Source organism: Tinamus guttatus, unplaced genomic scaffold (genome assembly GCF_059628265.1).
Source record: "Tinamus guttatus ecotype Peru unplaced genomic scaffold, ASM5962826v1 Tinamus_guttatus_pri_ptg000464l, whole genome shotgun sequence".
Classification (NCBI taxonomy): Eukaryota; Metazoa; Chordata; class Aves; order Tinamiformes; family Tinamidae; genus Tinamus; species Tinamus guttatus.
Window position 1 is genome coordinate 366637 of NW_028288998.1, and position 23341 is coordinate 389977.

General features: G+C 38.1%; 1 protein-coding gene across 1 annotated transcript in view; it reads left to right on the forward strand.

Moving 5' to 3' along the window:
• Positions 1–1267: 1267 nt before the first annotated feature.
• The window catches only part of LOC104577864 (long-chain fatty acid transport protein 6), a 38330-nt gene continuing 16256 nt past the window's right edge, over positions 1268–23341 (forward strand). Inside the window, exons 1-4 of the mRNA XM_088532672.1 lie at positions 1268–1748; positions 9541–9747; positions 11834–11992; positions 12963–13087. Coding sequence (XP_088388798.1) covers positions 1268–1748; positions 9541–9747; positions 11834–11992; positions 12963–13087 — 972 coding nt within the window. The remainder of the gene's footprint in view (positions 1749–9540; positions 9748–11833; positions 11993–12962; positions 13088–23341) is intronic.

A 23341-nucleotide genomic window follows, 5' to 3' on the forward strand; every position in this document is an offset into this window, starting at 1 on the left:
GACTTTCATACAAAGGAGTCTATTTTTGCAAACTGTTCAACATTTTTTGCCAATATTTTGCTGAAACATATGAACATTTTTACACAGTGCATGACAATTTTAACACCTACGTTTTTGATTAATAAGTAGCTAAATTTTGGAAAGCTGTTCACATTACAGGATTCAACTGCATTTAGTGTTATGATAGTTACTATGGGTTTTTTTTGTACATAAAATACTTCATCCAGGCTTAAATACAATATTTTCTTCTTCTCAACTTGACAGACAGTTAAAAAGAAATTGTCCCAATTTGCTGGTAATGCACTTTCTGAAATGTCTGTGAATAGTGAAAATATTCTTAGAAGGTCTATATTATGTAATATAAATAAGTAATTAGAAATTAGAACACAGAAGATGTGGCAGGCTAGTTTGGTACTCGAAGAAGACAACTGAAACAAGGGTGGCACTACTGAGCACTCCGATTTAAAAAATACGAAAAAATGCCTTTTGAGAAGAAGAAAACTGCAGTATCAGTGTAAAATGGACTGATGACTGGCACATTCTCCTGGGTAGTGCAGTAATACGTGGGTGCACTCAAGCTCATGTTGGTGTAATATCAGCAACAGGCAGATCTGTGGCATGAACAGAGGTGGATAAGATGTGGAAAAGAAAGGGACAGGCATTCATAAAGGGATTGCCAGGCCTTAGAAACTATGAATGGACTTCAGAAAGTTGAAGTTATCCAAAAATTCACTTATATCCTGTGCTCAGTGCTTTACGCTCGCTGGAGTCTACCCTTTAAAATAAGGGATGCAGTAGAGCCAGGTTTTCACGTTTTTGTGGCAAACGCAGGGGCAGAGAAGGTGTCCTGGGCAAAACACGACCGCACCTCTCCCTGACCCAGGCAGCTCCAGGCCCTGCCGCGTGCCACGTGAGTCACCCCGGGCCACAGCACCAGAACTGAATGCCCTTGGGAGACAGAGGAGCGCGGGGTCGCCACCACCACGAGGTGGCAGTGGGTGCGGGTGGCCGCGGGCGGTCGCCCCTGGGCCAAGGACTGCACGGAGCCCTTAGGGACAACGGCCACCCCGCGCTGCCGCTGCTGCTGCCGCTGCCGCCTCCGCTTGCCCGGGAGCCACCCCGGGGCGGGGTGAAGGCGCGGGGGCTGGAGCGAGCGCCTTCTGCGAGCGGCTCCGGGAGCTGCCGCCGCCGCCACCCGCAGCGGCCCGCAAGTGCTGCGAGAGCAGCGAGGGGCTCGCGGCTGCCTTGGCGCCGTGCCAGGGTCGCCATGCTACCTGCGTGGGTGCCAGGCGCCGCTGCAGGCATCATATCGCTGCATCTGGTGCAGCGGTTGCTCTTCCCCTACTTCTGGGCCGACCTGCGATACCTGCTGCGGGTGCTGCGGTACGGTCTGCGCGTGGAGGCCTACCGGCTGCAGGGCCGCGTCGTCACCGTGCTCGACAGGTTCGTGCGGCTGGCGCAGCGGCAGCCTCGCAAGGCCTTCTTCATCTACGAGGGCGAGGTGCACACCTACGGCGACGTGGACCGCAGGAGCAACAGGGTGGCACAGGTCTTCCTCCGCCACGGGGGCCTGGAAAAGGGCGACACGGTGGCCCTGCTCATGGGCAATGAGCCTGACTTCATCCACGTGTGGTTCGGACTGGCCAAGCTGGGCTGTGTGGTGGCCTTCCTCAACTTCAACATCCGCTCCCGGTCGCTCCTGCACTGCCTCAGCAGCTGTGAGCCCAAGATACTGGTTGTAGGAGCAGGTAGAGTATGCGCCTGGTTTGTTGCTTCCAAAGCTTTTAATGTCATGCCTCCCCAGCTACCTCACTGAAAACCTGATTTTCCCTGGTGTCCATTGAGGCAAGGGACTGGAAGGACCACCAGGATGTTGTAACGCCCAAGCCTCTGGCATTCGAAACAGAATTGAATATAACCATCCCCCAAGGACCTGTATTTAAACTGGTCTTCAAAAATGTATGTTGCAGGAACACTTACAGCTCCTGAGTGCAGTTTGTTACAAGTGTTTAATCACCTCAGGGGTTGCATAATTTGTCTCAGAGAAGGTTAAAATGGGATATTTGGAATCATTTTCCATTCCTAATTTTTTAAATAGCTAATTTTATTCTTATTCATGTTGTTCTTTCTTTTCCTGTGCTATATCACCATCCTCTTTGGTGATCAAAACCCCCATGAACTAGGAGCCATAAGCTGCAGGTGTGCGATTTCTGTTGCACATTTGTGCTTGGAAGTGTGATTGTTTTCTGCAGGCTGTCACTTAAGAGTTTTATTTTATGGGCATAGCACGTAGGAGGTTGATTTACAATAACCGACTTACTGCTGGCATTGCCTTATAGAAGTTGCTTTGTTTTGACTGAAGAGGCAGTAATAGTGTTATATAGTCCAAAATCTAAACTGGCTTGTAGAGACTCTCAGCATTTATGGTCAAAATTTGTAAGTGAGCCCATAATGCTAAAAGATCAAACAAACAGAGCCTTCTGTCTTTTTCACTAGAAGAGGATGTTTTAAAAGAATAAACATGATTTTTTGTTCTGCCTCTAAAACTTCTGAGTGTACTCTGCCTTTATTCTAGTTAACAACTTCTTTTCCTATTCTTGTCAGAGTGGGTTTTTACCACCATGACACCAGATTTCTGCAGTTTCCTTACATTTGCTCTCTGCTGCTGTAAACATATGCTTTAATAAGAAAATTATTTAAGTTTCATCTCTAGCAGATTGTAATTTAATTATAATGTTTTTAGTCTGATTGTACAGTATACTTACTCAAGAATGGTAATTAAAACAAGCTAATGAACTGAGAGACAACTTCTGTGTGGTCACAAAATACCTTTTCAGAAAATAACTTTTCTGAACAGATGTTTTTTCATTTTACTGTCTAACTTAAAAATAAAAACAATCTCATTTAAAGCACCTTCCTGCTTTTTAATATGTGCTATTCAGTGTATTCTTCTGTACTGAAGAACAGAATTCATGTTCAGGCAGTTCTTTTTCCTGGATGGTGATTAAGGAGAATTTGGGGTCAGATCTTGTATCCAAGAAGAATCTTTAATAAAATAAGAGTCTAACTGATGAATGAGAAAAGTTCTTGTGAAGCAGGAGTTGGGCTGGTATTTCTCCACTCTAGTCTGTGAGCTGCAGCTGACAGGAACAGCACCTGTGGTGATCTAACACAAGTTCGAGCTATGTTCAAGGACTCCTGTTGGGCCAGTCACTCTGCCCACTAAAGAAAAACTATCCACAGACTGCTAATATAACAGAGATACAAAAGAAAAAAAAAATCTCAGAGATGGTCCTTTGTGAGTTGGTCATCTTCCTTTTCGTGATCTCTTTTGTGAAAGAGATTAAAATTCTACATAACCTTGATTATTGGCCATGCCATGTGAAAAGGGAGTTCCCTCCAAAGGGGTCCAAAATTTGCAATTCAAGATTTCTATGCTGCTGTTTGCCTGAGGGCTAATTTAGTTAAGTCTTTGTATAAGTGTTTGTCCATTTATTATCCTGATACATTTTCATTAAGCCTTTTTAACAATGTTGCTCCATATTTAAGACTGAGGATACACAGTCGGTTAGAGTTAGTTTAACTGACTGTGTATCCTCAGTCTTAAAGGTTAGCATCTTTTTATCAGATGCTTGTATGCTTTTTTTTTTTTCCCTTGTTTCTTTTCTTTTCTTCAAGAGCTTCTGCCTTGTGTCATCAGTGGGCATGATCTGGACTTTTACATCTATCTATCTATCTATCTATCTAGCTAGCTACCTACCTACCTACCTACCTACGTATAATACATGTGTGTGCATGTGTTTTGCTGTTGTGACATTGCTTACCACAGGAGTCTGGAAAGCAACGGTGTGCTAATTACTGCGGTTTTGCAAAATATTTACACTTAAAATTTTAATTTGTGATTCAACCTGTGGATGCAATGATAATGTACTATGTTTGGTGACCAAAGTTTCTTTCTTTTTTTCTTAGCTTTTTTTTTTCAACTGGTGTTTAAGTGATTAGAAATTTCAATATGTAAAAATATTACTTCTGGATTGTGGAAATCCTATTTTTTAACAGTATGTACTTTTTTCAACATCTACAAACAGATCAAACCACCTTCATTTTGTCATAGGTCTTCATGAATGGATTCCTCTTCTACAGTACTTCTTTCTTCTTGTTCTTCTTCTTCATCAAACCTCATTTCAAGTATGTTTCCAGGCTTGGCTTAGTAACTCCAGTTAATGAAACAGTAACAAAACTATCTTTTCAGTATTCTGGAGGACGATTAATGTAGCTCATAGACTGCAGCACAACAGAAATCATCCCCCTGCAATTTGACCATTTATTGCCTGTGCTCGAAAAGACCAGATTTTTATTGAAATTCTTGACCGTAATAGCAAATTAAACCAGGAACCTGCATTTGAATACTCTTAATAATAAGATTTTATTTGTGTTGATAGTGACATTCCACTTTCTGGTGATATCTGGGATAGTTCCCACAGATAGATGTTCACTAAGGAGTCGTCTCTGCTCAGAATGCTGGTGTAATCTCCCTCTGGGTGAGGTAATTGCACTTTGTTTCTTCTTTTGGTACATTCTGTCTTTTTTTTTTTTTTCCCAAAAATGTTTTTGCTTGTTACAAGTGGAATACTTATATTCAAATAGGCAGGGTACTACTTACGCATGTATTTTCTTCCACACCTTGTTCAGTCTTTCATGTTGCCTCTTGCAAGATCTTTCTCATTGTATGGACACTTCTTTGAACTCTTCAGGGTTTTTTTTGTGTCTGCATATTTTTCTGTGGTTGTAGTTTGGTAATCCAGTCCAATTAGTATCATCTTGTTTTGCTTCCAGATCTGACACTTTGCTGTTGACTTAGGTATTTCACAAACTCCCGTCATCCACAAACTCTCTGCAATTGAACATTTGATTTAAGTCATGGTGTTATAAAAGCTTACAGATTTCTCCCTCTTGTTATTTTCTGATATGAAATGGTTATTTTAAAAAGTTTTTAAAAGTTTTTCTTCTCCCTAGGAATATTCTTTCAATTGACCTAGCACAATTCATTAACTTTCTTGCTTTTTTTGTCTTTCAAACACAGGCTATAATGCACGTGCAGGTGGCTTGATTTACCAATATTTAGCCTTTCAGTTCTTTCTTTCTAGTATTTTCATATTCCCATTTGGCTTTGTGATAGAGACAGTTTTTGTGTTGTCCCCTTTCAATTATCTGCAGTATTCACAGAGCATTTCAACTGCTTTGGGATTTTTAGCACTTGTTTTAATTTCTAGCATAACATTTTCACTCTTCCATTTCCTGGAACACTGTCTATCATTCCCTCCCTTTCTCTCTGTGCTGGGGAATGTTGCTGAAAGGGATCCAAAGTTGCAGTTTAGAACTGCATCTTTAATAAAACAGCAGTTAAATAGCATGTAAGTAAATGAGAAATTTGTGAAGAAGAAGGAAGAGTTGGTATGCCTTCTCTATCAGGTTGTCAACATTAATTTACTGTTGAAGCAAATGCTTTCAACTAGAACAGTCTGACCTGCTTAAAAGGTGTTTGTCTGTTTGTTATCAATTCTTTCTCATTTTATTCATTATGAAACTATTGGATAAACTAAAGATAAGGTCCTGCCTAACAGAAGCTTTTAACTTGTGAAAGCATTGCATCCTTCCTAGAGAATTTTTGTAGTCACCAAAGTCTTGCTTGAACAAGAAAGCATGCTTTACTTTTAAGCAGTAGTTGTGTGAAAGCCTTCACTAGTGAACAGTATTTGCAACCCCATCAGAAAGGTCCAAGTGGAATTTTCCAGTGTGGTCATGCTGTGGGAAGAGTTCAGGTCTTAGCAGGACATCTCAGATTGCCATCATGAGTTCTGATTCAGGGATCCAGCAGCAAAAGGTTTACATTACTAGACTCCATGAGTTTGGTTTACATCAGTCCTCATAGCAAAGGGAGTACATGGAATTATGTCTCCCAGCTATTCAAAGTACAAGCATTTTGCGCACCAGGATTACCTGCTCTCTCTCTCTATATATAAATATGTAAGTGCCTATAGGGCTTCTAGCCCAAAGAAAAACCAAGATTGCTTTCTGCCACTGTTCAGTATATTCAGAACTTTTCACTGAGAGATTTCTGTAGCAGGATTAATGCTGGCAGGAGTGAGGTCCAGCCAGAAGGGAGTTTACGTCCTGGAGAATGAAGCAGTAAGCAGATTTTTTTTTGGTGTTTGCGATTTAGGATTATATGGTGTGATATACAGTTAGCAGGATCACTGCTCATTTGTTAGTCACTGATTGTACGAAAATGAATGGAAGAAGGCTATTAGGCTTTTGCCAAAAACATTCAGGGCAAGGGAGCAACGTAAGATCTGCAAAAGACACCACTGTATTTGACACTCTCTTGAATAACTTGCTGGCTTCTCTTTCAGTCTGTAACTCTGTCACAGATATTCTTTGACCGAAAAACAGTGCCAGCTGTTTGAGATTTCCAGATCTGCTTTTGTTTACTATCTTCAGTACCTTCAGCGACATTTCAGGATGCCACAATGACCCTGAGCCACACCTGAGTTGTAAAGATTTCTATTATTATTTGTTATGTAATTAGTGGAATAAAAAGGGCTCAGAAGACTGAATGTAGCGTGTCACTGGGAAATGGGGTGCAGGTTCCAATTACTTTCTGATGCCAGACAGTGCGGGAAAGGATTAAGACTTGCCATAGCTTACTGAGCCTATCAAGCCTGAGGGTACACATCAAATTTATTTAAGAAACATTTCATACATTTTCCTTTTTTTGAGTAACTTTCTGTGCAGTACAAGTTGATCTCACAATCTGATTTATTTCTTTCATCAGTGTAGAACTGTGTCTGCTTGCCAATAGGTTGCATTGTTTCTTTGTTAGAAAATAATATAAAAACCCTCTGTGCAACTTGAAACCCAGGACAGTAGTTTAAAGCCAAAACACATTTTGTCTGCTTTCTCAGAAGATGTAAATGACTTCTATGTATTCACATGAATTTAATGCAAAGTACTATTTCACCAATGATCTCTTAAAATAAAAAAAAAAAATCTTGCTTTTAAAGAATTTAGAAAGATTTGGAAAAGTGTCTCCATTTGCAGCACTTAGATTTTTTTTTTAAGTAGAAGCCAACTAATTAGAAAATGATGAATATTCATACGCAAAACCAATGTAAACAGTACAGAGAATAGCTGGTTACATTGCTGAATTTGAGATGAATAATGATTTCATCCAAAGCAAATACACCAAAACCTGAATGTAATTTAATTGCTTAAAAGACAAACAAGTACCTGAAATAAAATCAAAATATCTAGATTGCTTTACTATAAGGTGATATACCATATTGCCGAGAAATGATTGAACTATAGGTTCTCCATATATTCCTGACACATGGACAGGACCACATATAAAGACCAAAAAGGTTTTTACAGCATCTGTAAAATGCAGAAATTCCTTGCTCGCAGAACAACACATTAGTTTGCTTTCATCAGACTTATTCTGTAAGTCTAATCAGAATTCTGTATCTTTACGAAATCATCTTTGGTATTCCTTCATGTTTTATTTCATGGATTTCCCAGAACACGAATAAACAGTGTTTTAGCATTTTAGAGAGCAGAAATGCAGCTCCACCCACTTCAGACATGGCTTTCTCTTGTTAGGTTCTCAATCTTTTACTAAAAAAAGTGATAGGGTATTCAGGACACATGAAGACAGAAATGGGCATGAGAAGCTAAGCATATTGTTATGTCTCACCCAGGTTTATTAATAAGCTATTTTTCATTAGGATTAGTACAGATTAACTGCCTAATTTTATATTACAGCAGCAAAGCAAAATCCCAATGGAACCTCTGAGTACAGTGCAGCAGGTTTCCTGCAGTAAAGATTACTTTTCGTTCTCAGTATTTCACTTGTTGTTATATATATTTGAAGGGGACTGTACTCTAATATTTCAAAGTAGAGGCCATCTTTTATATTTCCCTAATTCTCTGACTGATTTCTTCCTGAACTCATTCTGCTGTGCAAATAATTCAGAACAGAAAAATAAATGTCATGGTCCATCAGATATATGGGTTGAATCTTATATAGAACACTAAAAAAAAAACCAACCAAACAAACAAAAACCCATAGAATATATAGAAATTCTGAAACATAGACTATACAGTCCTCTGTGGACTTCAGGCATGTATTTTTTTATTCAGGGACTATAGGCCATCTCTCTATTATAATGGGGGAAAATCTATGCTATTCATTAAAACATATACAGTAGTCTGTTACTGGAAAAGTGTGTTTTAAAGGATAAAAAAATCTTTGCTTATTTTAGTGTAAAATATATGCCAAGGGTTTTTTTTATTAGTATATATCTTTGAGAAAAGAACTTGGAATTGAAGTCAAATTGAGTTCAAATGCTGGCTCTGGCAATGTCTCATTATAAGGTTCTAGAGAAGTCATTTCAGCTTTGTTTTTCCATCCATAAAAACTGAGATAATAACTTACAATTATACCCACAGGGCTATTTACAAGATTAATTACATAGGCTGTGATCCAGCAAAGCACTTAAATATAAATAGATTTTTAAGTATATGAATAGTTCTATTTATTAACAACTATATGAGTATTCCTTTTCTTGAGAATTTTACTGGATTAGTAGTTTTAACATCTATGCAGTGTCCTGAGAATATGACAGATTGTAGCATTGTTAAAATATACAAATACCAAATGCATTACTTGGGAATTGGCCTCTGTTTCTATATTTTTGTACTTTTTATTCTGTGACTCTCTCATTTTTTCTTTCTTGCTTATTTATGCTACTGTTTTTATCTTATAAAATTGAATTTGTATTTCTTTTCAGAAAAAAAAGCTAATAGTAGGAAAGGCTTTCAGTGAATGTACATATGAATCTAAGGAAATAAAATTTTCCAAGATACTAAAATAATATTTGCTGGGGTATCTAAAACACTTAAGGAACCACATTAGTACCCACATATTTTTTCAGAAGCATCTCTATCAGCAGGTGCCTGAACCATATTTTACTTCTTTAAAATTCAGGCACATACATATATGATAGTGTGGATTTTTTATTTTTTTTTAAATGAGTCACTTCTGTGCTTTTAGAAAAAAAAATCCTCCTTGATGATAGGATACTGCTAAATGCTTGACGCTGCTGAGGGCATTCAAGGAAACCTACATTATAGTTACCAGCTATGTATATATTTGTCTTGCATCATGAGCTGATTTCTTGATCAGTTATTTGAAGTTGATGTTTAACTACACTATTCAGGTCATACCAGAAGAAAGCAGTCAAATCTCACTGTTTTCACTTGATGGCTTATTGACATTCAGATCGCATGGAGACAACAGTATTTGTGCCAATTTGTACACTATTTTCAATGAATTTCCACACCAGTTCATCATTATTTCATTGTATTCATTTATACCCATTATTCCTCTTTCTATTATAAGATTAAAAGTGTCAGGGGAAAAATACTTTATGTGAATTTAGTTTTGTGAAGATATAACATTATTTTATGTTGAATTTCAAGATTTGCTTGGGACTCTAGAAGAAATCCTTCCTGATCTCCAAAAAGATGTTAGTGTTTGGATAATGACCAAAGACTCTGCTTTGCCAAGTGTGCATACCCTTTTAGACAAAATAGAGGCTGCATCTGAAGACTCTGTTCCAGCTGATCGACGCTCTGCAAACAACCTCAAGTCATCTGCTCTCTACATATTTACATCAGGAACAACAGGTAGAAGCCTTCTAAATAGTCAATATTTTCCTAAAACTTTCTCCAGAAGCTTCCTTCTTTTTTTTTTTTTTTTCCTTTTTTGGAAGCTGTTATGAATATCTGTGTAATTTCATATACAGAAGCATTTTATTTGGAAATAAGCATGCTTTCCTATTTGCCAAATTGTGCAAATTGTTCAAATTCGCTGAAGTTTTATCTTATTATCTAACAGCTAGGGTGGTTTAAAATGTTTTGAATATTCTGGGGATTTCCAACTGTAACAATACTATTTGTGATCACAAAACACAATATTATCTATAGTAACTATTGTGTATCTCACATATTAGAGCTATTATTATATCTTGAATATTAGAAAGCCAGTTTAGAATAAGCAAATATACATTTAATTTTTCTTCATTCAGTCATCTTGTATGCTGGTCCCTGTAGAGACAGAAAATAGGATTAAGTTACTAGCCTTTTAGTTTAGAAACAGATGGCAGAATTTATTACCAATGCTCCAGCAGCTAAGAAGCTAAGACTTTTTAAAAACTGGTTACTGACATGAAAAGCAGCGTGATGTTGTTAAGATAAGCAGATTGGCATTCTCATTCAGTTGAACACTGTGGTGCAGTTTAGCCATAAGAAGATTTAAAATCAAGATATGTTTTTGTGGTTTGATTCCCTGCCCAAATAATTAAATATTTTAGATTCTGGGAAATAATTTGAAAAATGGAAGTTAAGGTCTAGAATAATAGAATAAATAAATAAATAAAAGATGTAAATGTCTTTCAGAGATCAAGTTTGAAATATTATTAATACAAATCTTGAACTTGCTGGTAAAAGTAAGGAGTTCCATTTTAACACTATTATAGCATCCGCCAGAGAAGCTGCAGTATTATAACTTCATTCACAATCTCTGTGGAAGGGCTTTATGAATGTTTGTCATACAGGATATTACATATTTTTGAATGCTTGTATGTATAACTAATTTACATTGACTTTCTTACGTCTGCCAGGTAATTAGAAAAATAAGGGTTGTTTAGTCTGAAGACTATGAAATATGTACTTTTAATCTAAAGTAAATCAGGATTTTTTACACTTTCTGATAATGTAATAACATAGTGTTCCTCATAAAATTAATGGTCAGTAAACTTCATTAAAAGAAAATAGTATCTTGCAAAGTCTAACAGTAGGTAGCTCTTTTTAAAGGCAGAAGAAAAAAAGCAAGATCTCTAAAAGACCTCTTGCTGAAGTGCTTCATTGACAGCATATGCTCATTTCCTCTTCTCATCAGTACAAAGGGTAGTGGAATTCATCAGTTCTATTTCATTACATTTCTTAAAAAATGTAAAAGTTCCTGTGTTCCTCATCAGGACCAAGTCTGGATTTTGTGCATGTGTATGTACATGAGTAGAACAGACATGAAAAAAGAATACTCCTCCTACTGCAAATAATGATACCAGAGAATAGTCTGAGGAGAGTCCTTGGCTCTGGAATGTGCGTCTTTATGTCACTGAACAGAAATTCTGGACCTGACAAATCTCACTGAGAAGAGCCTAATTAGAATGGACTCTCAGCCTTTTTTGCTGAAAATGTTTAATTCTGCATAGCCTTCACAGTGTTGTAAGTCAAATAACTAGACTTTAGAGGAAGACAGACATCCACTAATTGATTTACCTGATATAGATCACATACATTTCCCAACTGTGGTTCTTGCCCAGAATGCCACTTCTTGTTAAAGAAGTCCCTGTGTACCCTAAGTGCCTTTTGCTCTCTACTGATTCTATGTAATTTGATAGCACTGTAGCCTTGGAGTTTCCTCATGTTTCTGCCTATTGAATCGTCTTGACATCTGATTAAATGACTAACACATGGTTTAAAACTGGCTTATTTATCTTCATATGTATGGAATGAACACATACAATACTGTCCTAAGCACCGAATTGACTGTTTAGCTAAATGATTGGATGAAAATTTGACTATGAAAGAAACCTTTTATTCTGTTGTATAACAGAATATAGACCTCCCAGAGAGAGAGAAAAAGAAGGGAATTTTGTCTTCTCTTTAACAGATGCTTTGTATCTGTGCTTTTGTGTTTTTAACATAGGCCTTCCAAAGGCTGCATTCATCAGTCACATGCAAGTTCTCAAAGGATCTGCCGGTCTGTGGGCTTTTGGTGCTACTCCAGAAGACATCATTTATATTACTCTGCCTCTTTATCACAGTGCAGCATCTCTCCTTGGTATTGGTGGATGCATAGAATTAGGTAAAATTCATCTAATTTAATTGTATTGTTAATAGAGAATTGATTATATATAAAAAGTATGTTTAGGTTCACTGCCATTACAGGAACTAGTGTTATGACAAAACTGAATGATTTTTGTCGTTTCGTTTTGTTTTGTTTTTTATGTTGTTTTGTATTTTGGGGACAGAGGTGGGTATTGAAAAGGGATTACTTATACTTACTTCTTTTTATTTTCTTTTATATTTGGAAAAAAGTATAGGCAGATAAGTAATATTTTGTTTATATGTTTATAGCCAATTAACCTATTGGAATAGGGTTAATGTGCTCAGGTAAACCTAAAAAGGCTGAAAAATATACTTATAGCAAATATATAGAAAATATTTTTTGTGTTGTTACCATTGGTTACCATTGCTATCACGATGTTGAAGTTGTATTCTATTTTGCCCTGGGCTATAAAATAAATATTTTACTGAGACAATGCAACTGTCCTCAATAAATGTCTTAGCATAAATTTATTTTCAGTTTAATGACAAACATTTCCTATTTTCTGAAGCATCAAGCCAAAGTAAGGGAGAAGATGAGATATATGGGATTGCAGACTAATTCTGTCTGAATTTACATCAATGATTTTTTTTTTCCTTAAAAATGCAGTTTCAGTGAGTATCAAGCTACTTGCTAATTCAGGTGGATTATGCTGATTATTTCTGAATAATTTTGCACAATCTTACAACACCAGCAAAAGGAAGATATTCTCTTCCTTTTACCCATGTCTGTTGGTTGGAAGGAGACCAGGCTCATGTCCCTTTTTTGTCTATCAGAGTTTGGAAACGCATCTTCTGATAAGACATATTAACTACCAAATAATATGACTGTCTGAATGGGGATGGTCTCAGTTCCCCTCCCTTTCTGTTTTGTAGAAATAATGAACATATTTTTCTAAGCTACCATATAGAGAAGGTGCTTCATGTCCTGTTCTGCTGTTTCCATAAAGGTGCAACTTGTGTCTTAAGAAAGAAGTTCTCAGCTAGTCAGTTCTGGAATGACTGCAGAAAATACAATGTGACTGTCATCCAGTACATTGGAGAACTTTGTCGCTACCTTTGCAACCAGCCAGTGGTAAGCAGAATCAAAATGATAGCTATCCAGCTGTTACTTCTTTGTACATTTATTGTTCTAGCTGTATTTATGGTAAAAGCAAAGTAAAACTATACTGAAATTGTCCCCCAGTATGTCCCTTTTATATGAGGTACCCTAGCTAGCTGGCTGCTTGTAGACTATAAAAAACAAATGACTGGAATTAGGAAAAAGAAAATACTGAAGGAAAAGAGTTTCACAATGTGAGTTCAGAACACCTGGATTACTGAAAAAATGCCTTTTCAGTTTTGTCAAAACTTTGCTTCTTGGCACAAAAATGAATGAGAAATCTCACATTTTATAAGTCATGTTTTAACATGATTTTGGCTTGTGGGACATGCTTGAATTTAAGCGAATATTTTAGACTATATTTTACAACTTTGAAGAAGTTTGGTCCAGGCAGTAGATCAGAAGAAAAATGCTATTTTTTCCAATTAGAAAGCTGTTCCAAACAACAAAATTAGTTTTGTTAAAATGCCATTCCTGCCTGAATCTGTTAGTCCTAACTTCAAAATGCTTGTTTTGCTATAGCACTCATCAATGTTGTCTGTCTGCAGTCTATCAAGAACTAAATATGTCGAAACTGCTGAAAATGGCAATAATAATTGACGCAAGTTAACTGAATTAATTTACAGTCTGGCTATTTTATGGTATGTTCTTGCATCTTCCCACTGGGGTAGAGAGAGTGAGAGATGTTTTGGCTAAATCAAGTACCTAGATTTGAAAGAATTAATTCCAGACTTAGCATAAAATAATACAACTAGAATGGATTAAAGTCATAATCTTTTGCAGAGCAAACACAGTCTCTTGATTGTTCCCAAGTGCTTGGTTTAACAGCGTAAAAATGAATTTGAAAGAAAATATTCTTCACCAGTAGGAACTAAAATTTATCTTGTTAATTCTAGTGGCTGCTGTTCTATCCATTTGATCTAGGTTATACTGTTGTGCTTCAATAACAAGCCCTAATATGAAATCATGAATCATCTTAGTAGAGCATTTTAATGCTTTTATACAGTATATAATGATCACAAACACTTTTCATTTTTAATGCTAAATATAACTAAATAACTGCTTGTCAGTACTTGTATTATATTAAAGCAAAAAGAAATGTATCCTCTTTTAATTTAACACATTGTTTAGGAAAAAAAACAAAGATATTTGTGCAAATGTACAGAGTTGTGTGCATTGCGCCTGATATCTCTTTAAAGAGGATCTCTTTACCTCTATAGATAATCATAATTTAATTTTGGATTTCAAATATAAAAGCAGGATATTATTTCCTGTTCATTGAATTTTATTCAAATGACTCCTGTTTCAGGAAATGGTTACAATAACTCAAATTAATGAAACGGAAAATTCTTTTCTAATCCAAGTCTCATTTTATGATTTTCTAGAGTACTAACTTCTTACTTCAGCAGCATTTAATCACTTGCAAGAGAATATTTTCCAGCAAAAAAAAACCTTGCATTTGTATCACAATCTGCAGACCAAAAAAATTAATAAAAGGGCTTGGTAATCAGAAGACACTGTTTTTTTTTTTTTTTTCCTCCTGAAAATTTGAAGTGCTGCTAATCAGAGAGACCTAGACAGGATGGAGAGTTGGGCAGAGAGGAACCTCATGAGGTTCAACAAGGACAAGTGCAGGGTCCTGCACCTGGGGAGGAATAACCACAGGCACCAGGACAGATTAGGGGTTGGCCTGCTGGAAAGCAGCTCCGCAGAGAGGGATTTGGGAGTCCTGGTTGACAAGAAGTTAACCATGAGGCAGCAATGTGCCCTCGTGGCCAGGGAGGCCAATGGGATCCTGGATCCTGCACCAGGAGGAGCGTTGCCAGCAGGTGGAGGGAGGGGATCCTGCCCCTCTGCTCAGCTCTGGTGAGGCCGCACCTGGAGTATTGGGGGCAGTTCTGGGCTACCCAGAGCAAGAGGGCCATTGAGCTTCTAGAGAGGGTCCAGCGTAGGGCCATGAAGATGATTAAGGAACTGGAGCATCTATCGTATGAAGAAAGACTAAGTAAGTGAGCTGGGCCTATTTAGTCAGGAGAAGATTGAGGGGAGATCTGATCAACATGTACAAGTGAGGGGTGATTGTAGGGAGGATGGGGCCAAACTCTTCTCGGTGGTGGCCCGTGACAGGACAAGGGGTAATGGGTATAAATTAAAACACAGGAAGTTCCACCTCCATGTGAGGAAGAACTTCTTTCCTGTGAGGGTGACAGAGCACTGGAACAGGCTGCCCAGAGAGGCTGTGGAGTCTCCTTCTCTGGAGATCTTCCAAACCCACCTGGATGCCACCCTGTGCCACGTGCTCTAGGTGACCCTGCTGGAGTAGGGGGGTTGGACCAGATGATCTCTAGAGGTCCCTTCCAACCTCAACCACTCTGTTATTCCTTGAAGTATTAAAATAGTGTAGAAGTAGATTCAAAGTACGTATATCATTGTCTATGTTTGCCTTTCATCAAAAAGAACATTCTGGATTAAAAAGCACATCTAATGTCCCAGTGAACAGCAATGCTTGCCATGTGAATTCAGAATAATGATAGTTCATATGTATATAAAAACAATCTCTCTCTCTTTTTTTTTCATAATTATGTAAATAAGAATTATATTTAAAAAAATCAAGCTCAAAACTTTGAGGCAAGGCCATCTTTACATATGGTCATTTTTTCTTCATTGTAAGCTAACATGATTTCCCCAAAGCCCTTCCTCTTCTATTTCCTAGTTTCTGCTGTTTGTAATCTCAGATATTAATAGCACTTTCTTTGTGTCCTATGATTGTACAGTTAAAGCATGGCATTCTGCATTATACTGTCTCATCCTGTTGAGTATCTTAGTTTAAGATTAACGTATGTCATTTTGTAACAGTAAGTTTTTCTTTATTTTCTAGCTCCTTCAAAACCACAACAAAGATAAAGGAGTTTGAACTCTTGCAAATAATGTTAGTTGTGCTATCATTAAATAATCCTCCTGTTTGTTAATAGGAGGGCTGTGAGACAGTTAATAAGTTAGCCTGTGAGACTGGCTAATAGACTGTGAGGCTACTTTTCTGCCTTTTTTGGTATCCAGTTAAAGAGAAACCTAATGTTCCTTCTTGGAAAAAAAAAAGAAAAAGAAAAAAAAAAAAAACACAAACCAACCAGCCTCTCCCTCCCCATCAATCTTATAAAATGCATCCTTTTCAAAGCTTATTAGATTGTTAGATTAGAAAGACCTAAAGAAAAACAGTGACTATCATGTTAGAAGTGGAAGAGAAACAAGACCACACAAATAAGTCAAGGATTCTAAATATATTGTGCAATCCAGTATTATTTTTTAAGTAGGTGAAATTATTTGTCAACTTGTTATCTCCTTGTAAGTGTCATTAACTTTAGAAGTAATGCATATTCTGTCAGTGTGCAAAGCATCTGCCTAATATACGTTTTTAATCTGTACCATGTGGTAGAGTAGAATCTACCAATGATACCATGTGGCTGAGGGGCAGTATTCTCAAAGTTAGAGTTCTATAAAGCCCTTCTAATGAATACATTTTAAAACCAAAGGAATTTCCTAAAGTGCTTCATTTGTTTCTTTAAAGTTAATACTAAGCTTGAATTAAATAGTGTATTTGTAAAGAGTTCATTATGGACTTCTAAGCAGAAAAAGACATAATAAATGAAGGGCTTTTTCCTCTGCTGCATGTACACACACCCCCTACCACAAAAGGCCATTTAGCTCTTTTCCAAAATATTTTTTCACCTGTCACCTGCCACTGGTACATCTGTCTTATCCTGTGTGGAAAGAAAACACTATGTAGGAATTATCAGGAAGTTCTGTGGCTGAGGCATCGACACAGGAGAGGTCTCACTGTGGAGAGGAGATGCTCCTCTTAGTTTTCCTTATTAGCTCTGTTTTGTTCAGTCTTTCAGCCTTCTACTCACATCTGCAACAGCTCTTCAAGACTCTTTTGCAGTGGAATTTTCTGCAATCTGCTTTACATCCAGTTTGTTTTAGTAACATGTGTGTGGTCTGGAAAGATCACTCATTGGAAAGGGAAGCCCTGTCAGCAGCAATGTCCACTCCATGTTTTATTTTTCCACAAGTACAAAGACTCTGAAGTATGTGTTATGTGCAGCTTTTGCTGGGCAACTACGCAAGGGAGTAGCCCCATGAGGAAGCTCTCTCAAACTCTTTTTTTGCTCTCTTTTCATGTTAATGACAGTATATGAAATGTGTCAGTAGCTAAAATGTGGCCTGAGACTTTAGCAGAGACCCATTTCCTCTTTAAGTAAAGGCCTTCAAAATAGTTTTATTTGTGAATATAGTTTACTCAGAGGTTTTCAACAAATTTAACATTGAAAGTATTCAATAATGAGTTATCAAGCTAATGAAATGTCTCTGGAAGCTTTTAGGAAGATACGAAGGAAGAAACTCTTCTCTGCAGTGGCCAGTGAAACGAGGGGTAACGGGTGTAAGTTGAAACACCAGAAGTTCCACCTCTATGTGAGGAAGAACTTCTTTCCTGTGAGGGTGCCAGAGCCCTGGAACAGGCTGCCCAGAGAGGCTGTGGAGTCTCCTTCTCTGGAGATCTTCCAAACCCACCTGGATGCCACCCTGTGCCACGTGCTCTAGGTGACCCTGCTTGAGTAGGGGGGTTGGACTAGATGATCTCTAGAGGTCCCTTCCAACCTCAACCATTCTGTGATTCTGTGAAAGCTAATGCAGTATCCCTTTTGTGCTCTTCTGTAAAGGAGATCCAGAAATAGTTTACAGATACAGGTTAGAAATTGATTTTCTAGATAATTGTATCCTGTTTCCGACTCTCCTAACTTGTTTTATGCTGTGACATCAATTTTATGATCTGTGATCCCTTGTGTGAACTTGGAACAGTCTGCATTAAAATTAAAGCTTGCCGATACTTATATTGAAAATCTGTTTCACATTTATTAAATGATTGCTAAGAAATGCTGTTTCACTATCTGTCCTGTTGTGTCTCCATTTGATATCTTTTGGCATCATTAATATTTTCTGTTTCTTTGGGGTTACTTCCAGTTTTTGACAGCAACTTTCAGAATTTATTTTTTTAAGCTGAAACAAGGCAATCTCTCTAGTAGATCCAGTTTAACTAAGGTTCCTTTGGATGGTATTAAGCTCTCTGACGTGTCTAGAAAAAATACTTAAGAATTTGTTTTATTAAAACTTCTGACTTAGAACAATAGTGATTTAAAAGAGGAAAACAAGGAAATTCATGCTGCTGGAATCAGCAAACAGCTGTTATTGCTTAAGTGTGGAAGGAAGAGTGAAAGAACAGGACAAATATCTGTCAGATAGCTCTGTCTTGAACGTGAAGCTCATTCTGAAGAAAAGGAATTTGATAGAGTGAGGTAAGAATAGAAAAATGAGTCAGCAGCATCACTCTACAATGCAAGATTACTTGCTAATTCATTTTATTTCCAGTTAGAGACATGCTTTTGCTCAATTTATATACAGTACTAGATATTGTTCTCTCTCTTTTCACTAAGAGCTGTAGTGGAAATTTTAACAGGGCCTTAACAAGTTTTTAGCATTAACGATTTATGAAATATTCCAAACCAGTTACAGTTATATCACATCAACATAGTTGCATAGTTATATCACAGTTGCAGCTGTATAGACAGCTGTATCTCTGCCTTCCATCAAAGTCTCTGAATACTCTCCATATGACATTATGATCTTACTTATCTAAGAGTGCGAATTTTGCATTTAATTTATTCTTCTGGTAACCTGAGCTTTTTCACTTTGTGACTGATTGTGTAGGTACTAAGGAGACAGCATTCTTAGTCCAAATTATTACTGATTTACCAAGGTATGAACAATGACCCAAAAGAAAATGTAAACTTAGTAATAGCTGTTAATGGAGTTTGATAAAACAAATAAACTTCTAAACTAAGAATGTATTCATCACACTTGATGAGAAGCTAAGAAACAGACCTGAAGATTGGAAGTGTATATTTTTTATCCAAAATTCTATCAGTTGATCTAATAAAAGATCAACTGTGTATGAATAAGAACTTAGCCTATGTGCCTTAGCCTTAGCCTTAAACTGCCATGTCTTAAACTACCTTAAACAGCATTATTGACAAAAAAAGAAAAAAGAAAAAAAAGATAGTAATCGGCAACAGTCAATTTTGCCTGTTGCATTTCTGCTATATAAATCTAGCAAACTTATTTTCCTTGGTCACTGTCCACAGGATGATTATGTGTCTATTATGATTCTTCTTATGGATAACCTTTATATTCTTGCAAAAATCTGCTGTAATGTTCTCTTTCCTTAAGGAGCATGAGTTTTCTAAATCCAAACCAGCATTAAAGGCTAGTTGATAAGTTAGCTAGTAATTCCCACATGGTGTCTCAAGAGTTTTTATGTCTTTAAGAGGACACATGATTTGACCAATTCTCTACCTTCCAGTGCGGTTTTCTATATATTCTTCTTTTTGGCTTGAACTCCTGCAATCAGGCAGAAAAAGTCTGAGTATTGAGGCCAAGAAATTGCATTCATCCTTTTACAAAAGGTAGCTTCAGATTGTTCTTACGAGGGCAGGGAATATTCTGTGCCTGCTATAATTCCCTGAAATGATTTTAGAAAGTTTTGAGTATTATATTTTTACTGTGGGTTCCTGGGACCATTGCCAAAAATACAAGGATCAGCTTTTCATTTCTGGGTGGGACCAGGACAAAAGTGATTTTTTGTATGTTGGTAAATAGTCTCTAAAGTAACAGAAGTATAGATAAAGCATTTTCTATTAGAATAGCTAAAGGAATTAGAATCTAATATTCCATTAGAATCTAACCCTATTAGGTTATAAAATGATTCCTTAATGAAAGAGTGCTGAAAGTTGCAAACAACTAGTTCCTGACCTGGAAGTGATGTGTTCCTCTTTATAATAAATCTGGAATTCATGTTTCTTTCTTATGTTGTCTGACTTTTCAATATACTTCATGATTTCCTCTCCTCCTTCCCTTCCCTTCCCTTCCCTTCCCTTCCCTTCCCTTCCCTTCCCTTCCCTTCCCTTCCCTTCCCTTCCCTTCCCTTCCCTTCCCTTCCCTTCCCTTCCCTTCCCTTCCCTTCCCTTCCCTTCCCTTTCCCTTCCCTTCCCCTTCCCTTCCCTTCCCTTCCCTTCCCTTCCCTTCCCTTCCCTTCCCTTCCCTTCCCTTCCCTTCCCTTCCCTTCCCTTCCCTTCCCTTCCCTTCCCTTCCCTTCCCTTCCCTTCCCTTCTCCTCCCTTCCCTTCCCCCTCCCCTCCCTTCCCTTCCCTTCCCTTCCCTTCCCTTCCCTTCCTTTTCTTTCCCTTTCTTTTTTTTCTTTTATTTGAGTATGTATTTCTCTCCAAAAAAATGTAGTTGAAATTCATAATAGGGTATTACTGGAAAGTGAACGTAAATATATATCCTGGATAATTTATTATATCTGTCAATATAATGGCAGTAGAATATCTGTCATCTCATACTCACCATACTACCTATCTGATGCTTTTCTTTTTTCTTTTTTTTTTCTTCTTTTTAATAGGGTTTTAGTGAATGTAGTTATATACACTTTTTGTAAATAAATGAATGTAAATCTCATGTGATCTATATACATTCTATACTTAACAGATGTTTGAGTTTCTCAGGCCCTGAGAATTCATTTAGTTTCACCAAGGCCACAATAAAAGAAACATTTCAAGTTTCTTTTGCTTAAAGTTGCTATTGATTCTCTCCCACTCAGCATTTCCTGTTTCAGAAATGACAAAAGTTGGACAATGAATCTATGCTCTTGAATTCTTTAAAAGCAACTGCTGAATACATTTTTGTATAGCTGCAGTCATAAATCTTTCCCACACCCCATTAATATGTTTTTGATGGCATTTTAAGGGCCTTTCATTTATCAGTGACTTAATCGTGTGTAGTTTATTTAGTTTACAGAGAACATTTAAGAAGAAAAGACTGCCAAATGAAAAATCCCAGCTATGTGGTGTTTAGTATAATAAGACAGATCTTGACTTGTCAATTAATTGCTATGCAAATGAAACAGTCACTCAAAATGGAGAAATAGTGTGTCAAAAATTAATTTAGGAGGCATGAAGACATATGTGGTTCCAAGAGCTTGGCTGAAGGCCTAGTTCCTACGCTTGGCTTGGTGTAAGAAAGTCCAGACATAAGAACAGTGTTTGCTTATTATTGCTTGAGAAAGGTATTGTTTCACCTTTGCAGTTAGGTAGAGTTAGGTTGGTATTATTCATTCTGTGAAGCATGAATGAATTCCCGCGTGACACGAGACATTTGAACGATCGGTGGCGGTGGCCCAGGCGCAGCAGCAGGTCTGCAGCAGGCAGGGGGTCGGGGGCAGCCTGGCGGCGGCGCGGGCTGCAGGGCCGAGTGTGGAGCCGCTGCGCCTGGAGCTGCCGCTGCGCGTGGAGCTGCCACTGTGCATGGAGCTGCCGCTGCGTGTGGAGCTGCCGCCGCGCCTGGAGCTGCCGCCGCGCGTGGAGCTGCTGCTGCGCCTGGAGCTGCTGCTGCGCGTGGAGCTGCCGCTGCGCCTGGAGCTGCTGCTGCACGTGGAGCTGCCACTGCGCCAGGAGCTGCCGCCACAGGCCGGGCCAGGCCGCGTGGGGCTCCCTGAAGCCCCGAGAAAACTGGAAGCCAGAGTGCTGGTTATGTCTGAGCATGGAAGGAATTGAAGCCTGACTACTTGGTGCCCTAATATATTTAAAGCATATGTGCCTCTTTTTTAGTTTATTTAGATTCTCATACATATCGCAGAATCACAGAATGGTTGAGGTTGGAAGGGACCTCTAGAGATCATCTAGTTCAACCCTCCTGCTCCAGCAGGGACACCTAGAGCACGTGGCACAGGGTCGCCCGTGTGTCTCACTTTACCCAGCTTCAATTATGCCTTCCTTCAAAGTAATAAAAATGATATGCGCGCTAGTTAGCCATGCTCTGCACCATTTAAGGTGCAAGCTTCTGTGATCGGCCAACACGCTAGTTGTTCACCTCTCATTCTCTGTATTTCTAGAATTTGTTGGCTTAGCATCCTTCCCTTCTCTTTCATACTGTAGTTATTCAGAGCCTAGGCTTTCTGCCACAGAAAGCCAAAGATGCCTGTGCACCGAATTTGGGCTCTGGCAATGACCGGACTATAATACAGATGATGAATGCTAATAGGTTAAATCATGAAAATTATGTCATTAAAAAGGTTATACACATTTTACTGAAAGTGTAAAGTCAACTTTCTGTAGCAAGTTAGTTGCTCACAGGATTAGTGTCCTGCAGTAAAACGGATTAAAAATAAAAACATAAAAGTAAGTAAAAAGCTATATGAGTTTAGTTACATGTAAAACTATTGTGAATTAGCATTGTTAAATGTTTAAATTTTCCCTCATTTATATTCTTTTTATACTTTCTAAACTTTCAAGAATAGGAGATTATATGGCATAGTTTTTCCATTCTTATACTTGAAAGACTGCTGAAATATATGACAGTTTTGTGTTTTTTTTTTCTCCAGAAAGCTCTGCACTGCGCTTCAGTGACTCTTGTACCCGCACAGTGGTACTGTGTGATAAGAGCTGACCAAATCACAAGCACTGCAGTTGCGGCAATGCACTCTAGTAGGAAATCTAGCTCAGCTGAGAATTGATGTGTGAAAAAAAAGTGAATTACTGCCCTCTGTTTTAAAAAGCTTGCTTTCTGCAGCCAGTTAGGCCTTCCTAACTTCATACACCTTCTTTGCACTTCTGCAAAGGGGCTGAGCCTTAAGAGAGTATCTGTCTCCTGCCGTGCGGCAGCCGTGTGTGGCACTGCACTGTCAATAGGCACCCCTGTGGCGAACACGGAGGAGCACCGGCCTAGTGTCAGCCACAGGTGCTTCTTTTCCATTAGAGAAGCCTTTAGCATGACTTTAGCCCAACCTTGACTTGACTTGACTGTCAGCCATGACTTTTTACCCAACCAGAAAAGAATCAGGAATTGATGTAGCTGGCCCTATAAACAATGCTCTATTTATCCTTTTTGGAGGAAAAAAGTGACGCGTAACTCTCACCTGTTTAAGTTGATTTTTAGAGAGTTTGAAATGCCCCCAGTTTGATGAGAGACCCACTCGATCAGTGTGCATACCTACGCACATATTTGTCTCTTTTGTTCATTGTGGTAAAAAGTTATTTCTGTGAAAAGATCTCTTGTCCTCTTTTTCATGTGTTAGCACAGTCTGTACATTTGAGTAATTCAGTGACCTCAGGAAGGGGTA